A 5,046-nucleotide genomic window follows, 5' to 3' on the forward strand; every position below is an offset into this window, starting at 1 on the left:
GTCTTAAAAAGTCTTAAATTTAGTTATCAAATTTAAGGCCTTAAAAGTCTTAAATTGTACAATAAAGTCTTAATTATGATTTCAAGAGGTCTTAAATTTGGGTATGGAAAGACCAGAATTGCGATATGGCTGAATGTGACGATTAAACTTCAAAAAAGGCTACGATTTCATTAAATAAACATGAGCGCTGCAGGTTCAAAGTCCGATGCTGAGCTGCTTTGTGTTCTGCCGTTACCAGGGAAACAGTGATATTTCTACCAAACGTGCCACCTGCTGGCAGAGAATGAGCATTTTCAAAAAGCCTGTTGTTTTGTTCAGACCAATGCGAAAATCGACCCATGTTTTTACCTTGCAAACATGCAGAGATTTAAATGTGAACTGGTGGATAGATAAGAAGACAATGCATTATAAAAATCTAAACCGTAAGGTGTGTGATATATTTGGTCTGCGATATCGTAATTGTTGTTTTAATGATGTGCGATTCAACATTATCGAGTAGGCCCTACATCGCAAAAAGCAAACAAAACACACCTACCGAGTGCACAGTCTGCACACATACATTAGGTGATGAAGTCAGTTAATATAGGTTAAACTAGTACGCGCATTTAGAGTGTGTTCTTTCACTGCATGAATCGTCTATTAAAATGCATTTCGAATTATCACAGAATTCAAGATATGGGGGCAGAAAATGTATATATTTATATAATTTCATATAGTTAATATCACACGAAGAGTGCTCTTTTTTTCTCCAAAAGTCAACATGATTACAATTGTGATATTGACTTATGTTTTAGACACCGTATTTCCAGCTTTTGCTCTATTTTTCCAACAAAAAGCAGCGCTGTTTTGCGTCTCTGAGCAACATGATGGTGTTTCGTTCCTGAGTTTTTTTGTGAAAACTTGTATATGAATTGTAAATTATGCTTTTTACAGTCATTTTACAGTTTAATATGGTACTATAGACATTGCCCTACCCCGCTCATATGGTATTAATTTTATTTGTGCAGGTCTTAATAAAGGTCTTAAAAAGTCTTTAATTTGCACTTAAAAAATCCTGCAGAAACCCTTTTTAAACGAATCCAGAAAATTAAGCCGCCTCAATATTCATAAATGTCTGTAAACAAGTGATTATCCAGCTTTCCCAGTATGTTCTGGGGAACAAGGAATGTTTTGGAGTGTTATCATGGAGTTTGTTTAGCCTATTTAGTGATTTCATGCACGATAAACAATATGTTTCATATACAAAGATAGAAACAATAGAGGAACATCTCTGTGATATCAAATTTAGATCTCTGAGAAAACTCCTCAGCACTAATGTACTGATAAACATCCTCCGGAAAGGAGGCCATTGATTTTGTGACCAGTACAGCAATTGAGCTGATCTCTCACTCTCTCTCTCTCTGTGTCCTTTCTGTTACAGGCTAAAAGCGCTGGTTTCGACTGGGGGCAGAAATGTACAAGCATCCTGTGACTGGTGAGTGTGCACACCCACACACGTTCACCGTGACCCTTGTCGTTTTTTTTACAGCCATTCATTTCAGCTGAACCGTGCTGAGCCACAGACACTCTTTAAGCTTTGAAATGATAATATGTTGCATTTTAACTTGAGCACAAACACACACTGAAAAGAAACATTACACTATGAGGTGGGCTCACATATAATCTGAAACTCAGTTTTGTGTGCACGTCACCTTTAATGGTTTACTGCTGCCCTCTGCTGTCAGGGAGTCAGAAGCATTTTATCATTGATATGTTCTTACTTTAAAAATAAAATTAAACTTACCATGTTGTTCATTTCAGTCCCAATCAAAAAGTGTACCTACTGCTCACTTATTAATTTAGTATATAATTTACCATTGTTGATACTAAATATTTGCTATCGAAAGTCCAAATAAAATATACCAATGTATCACTACTTTGATTCATCTGTATCCGTGCAATTATTTTAATAATTTCCAAATTATAAATAAGATGGATACACTTTGTATTAATACACTTAGTATTAAGTATTAACCTGTTGTATTTATAATGGATGATTGAATATATTTAATTAAAATGCTCTTTTTGTTAATGCTGATAGATTACTAATTAATTCTGTTATCATATACTGACTTTTTGGTTTTGGTGGCTTTGTAACTTTCTATCTTTCTGTTTTAAGACCTTGCGGGTGATGTACCCCTATGTGCCTCAGAATGATGATGAACTGGAGCTGGTGCCCGGTGACTTCATCTTCATGTCGTCTACAGAACAGGCCACTGCCAGTGAGGGCTGGGTCTATGGGACCTCGATGAGCACAGGGTTATCTGGGCTACTGCCAGAAAACTACGTCAATAGGGCAGACGAGTGTGATACTTGGGTCTTACATGGGTAAGATGGGTCAAGAAGTAACCAAAGCTGCTTGTACTCTATGCTCAAATGTGTGGGGTCAGTTTTTTTTTTTTTTTTTACGAAATTTATTTTTTTTAGCAAGGATTCATTAAATTGATCAAAAGTGACAGTAAAGACGTTTGTAATGTTACAAAAGATTTATATTTCAAATTCATTCTGTTCTTTTGACATTTCTATTTATCAAAGAATCCAGAAAAATGCATTATAGTTAAAAAAAAAAATTATGCAGTACGGCTGTTTTCAATAATGAAAATAACAGGAATAATTTTTAAAGGATAATGTGACACTGAAGACTGGAGTAATGGTTGCTGAACATTTAGCTTTTGCCATCACTGGAATAAGTTAATAATATTTCAGAATATTATTGGTTTTATTGCATTTTTGATCAAATAAATGGATCCTTGGTGAGCTTCTTTTGAAAAACTTGATCAGTAGTATAGTGTCAAACTCTTATGTGTCTGTGGTGAAGGTATGTTAGAACTAAAAGCAGTAACTAACATATTTAAATCTCTTCATCTCTTTACCTCTTGTTTAGGTCTTTGTCTTTCCTTAATGTAACCCCCCCAACCGATATCAGGGGTGCAGTGGGTGGGATTTTTCTTGACCCACACTTGGACGGTCGTCTCTTTGATGACCCCATGCCAGTGGATCCCAACAATCTGAGCGTTATATGTCAACCTATGCAGGTAAAACTCTAGAGGGGGAATCTTGTGTTGATGCGACAGAATGTGAAAGTTTTTTTTAGGTATAATGTTTTATTCCAATATTTATGATTTGTTTTAGATCCTACGCCCCAATCAGTCTCGATTGCCTAAGAGAACGTTGTTTGTGTGTCGCCATGGTGAGAGAATGGATGTAGTATTTGGGAAACACTGGATCACTCAGTGCTTTGATGCCAAAGGTCTGAGCTCAACTTTCCAAATCAGTTCTTTAACCTCAGTTGTTCCCATGACCAGGTCAAATCTGGAGTTATTGGGAGTTTGAAAATTGAACGCTTATATTAAGCTCTAAAATATTTAATCAGCTATATATCAAAAAAGTAGCAACTGTATCCAGCAATCAAAGAAAGTCATGGGAATTATTTGGCCAAAATGTGTGAGAACCCTGTTAATATCCTGATGTGTGCTCATTTGTTTATATTTCCTCTGTCTTAAACAGGTCGGTATGTGCGGTCAAACCTCAATATGCCACTGAGTCTCCCAGCGAGAAAAGTAGCAACTGTATCCAGCAATCAAAGTACAAAGTCCTGAATCATGGGAATTATTTGGCCAAAATGTGTGAGAACCCTGTTAATATCCTGATGTGTGCTCATTTCTTTATATTTCCTCTGTCTTAAACAGGTCGGTATGTGCGGTCAAACCTCAATATGCCACTGAGTCTCCCAGCGAGAATTGGGGGGTACAGGGACTATGATAAGGATAAAAAGAAAACCAATGTATTTTTTGTTTTTTTGTTCAATTAATTTGATTAAATTGATCATATTTTACAATATTGCTGTATTTTTGACTACATAAAAGCAGCCTTGGTGAGCACAAGACATTCACAAAAACAAAAAATCTTACAAACCCAAAACCTTTTGTATAGTATTATATATTTATGTTTTTATTTCAGTCTTTTTATGTTATATATGATATTTGATATATACAATCTACTGTAGATACTCTCTCCCTTCCATTTTCTCTCGCACAGATACCTTACTTAGGCTTTTGTGCTTGTGAGGAGATGGGTGAGACAGGTGTTTGGCAGCTTGTGGATCCACCCATCCTGCCGCTCACGCATGGACCCAATCACAGCTTTAACTGGAGAGAAGCGCTGCTGCAGGACTGAGGAGGCTCTGCAACTTTTACTCTCACTGCTCCTCCTCCAAAGGCAACAGAAACGTGCTTACAAGTCACATCATCACAGACCTGCATTATAGCACTATAAAAGGCTCATGCTTCCATAGCCACGTTCTCTTGCACTGCTGCAGTACACCTCATTGACCCTGTCTTAATATATAAAGCATAAGAGCAGTAATATTTGCGGTAGATTTCCATAATGTGCTCAAACACCATTTGCCGGCCTATAGACAAGCTGCAGCAGAACACTTGCTTCCAACTGTAGCCCAGACGAAACTGAGATCTGAGAGCTTCAAAGACGTACATCAAACACAGGATATAATACACGACGATAAACTCAGGTTTCCTGCCTCAGTGAGGAGGAAATAGTGTGCAAAGTTGATGAGTCATCATCCAACACTTCCAAAATGGATGCCGCTGGACTCGAGTTGGGTCTCCGAACCCTGTGTAAACTCCATTTTCCTAGACTCTGTAGGGGAACAAGACTTCTCCCTATTACACTGTGAATCAAATAGACATGCACAACCTACCGCATCAAGATTTCCCAATTACACCTGCTAAAAGCCCACTCACCAACTCATGAAAGCACAAGAGTGTAATCTGGCAATCAGATAGATTGAGATGAAGCAGCATTAAAGTTGTTTAGAAGTGGATTTGGTGGACAGCACATTTCGTCCTGTGCCTTGCTGTCATGCTGCTACTGTTAAACACTTATAGGACATTTTGGGAGGACTGTTAGTTAGTGCTTATTTGGAGACGGTATTTAAAGATGTACTGTCACACTTTTCGCATGTAGGGTCAATTTTGAAAGGGGGAGATG

General features: G+C 37.5%; 1 protein-coding gene across 1 annotated transcript; it reads left to right on the forward strand.

Annotated features, from left to right (window-relative positions):
* Positions 1 to 2,168: 2,168 nt before the first annotated feature.
* LOC107587435 (ubiquitin-associated and SH3 domain-containing protein B-like) lies at positions 2,169 to 4,306 on the forward strand. Its single transcript, XM_016275231.1, has 6 exons — positions 2,169 to 2,367; positions 2,924 to 3,074; positions 3,172 to 3,289; positions 3,547 to 3,624; positions 3,729 to 3,732; positions 4,111 to 4,306. The coding sequence occupies exons 1-6, from the start codon at positions 2,171 to 2,173 to the stop codon at positions 4,304 to 4,306; spliced, it is 744 nt and encodes a 247-aa protein (XP_016130717.1). The 5' UTR covers positions 2,169 to 2,170.
* The last annotated feature ends 740 nt before the right edge of the window (positions 4,307 to 5,046 follow it).

This window comes from Sinocyclocheilus grahami, unplaced genomic scaffold (genome assembly GCF_001515645.1).
Source record: "Sinocyclocheilus grahami isolate Dianchi unplaced genomic scaffold, SAMN03320097.WGS_v1.1 scaffold92.1, whole genome shotgun sequence".
In the NCBI taxonomy this organism is placed as follows: domain Eukaryota; kingdom Metazoa; phylum Chordata; class Actinopteri; order Cypriniformes; family Cyprinidae; genus Sinocyclocheilus; species Sinocyclocheilus grahami.

Coding starts and splice junctions, on each gene's coding strand:
- LOC107587435 (XM_016275231.1), top strand. CDS start 2,171: ATGTACCCCTATGTGCCTCAGAATGATGATGAACTGGAGCTGGTGCCC. Junction 2,368..2,923: donor GATACTTGGGTCTTACATGG/GTAAGATGGGTC, acceptor CCTCTTGTTTAG/GTCTTTGTCTTTCCTTAATG. Junction 3,290..3,546: donor TCAGTGCTTTGATGCCAAAG/GTCTGAGCTCAA, acceptor TGTCTTAAACAG/GTCGGTATGTGCGGTCAAAC.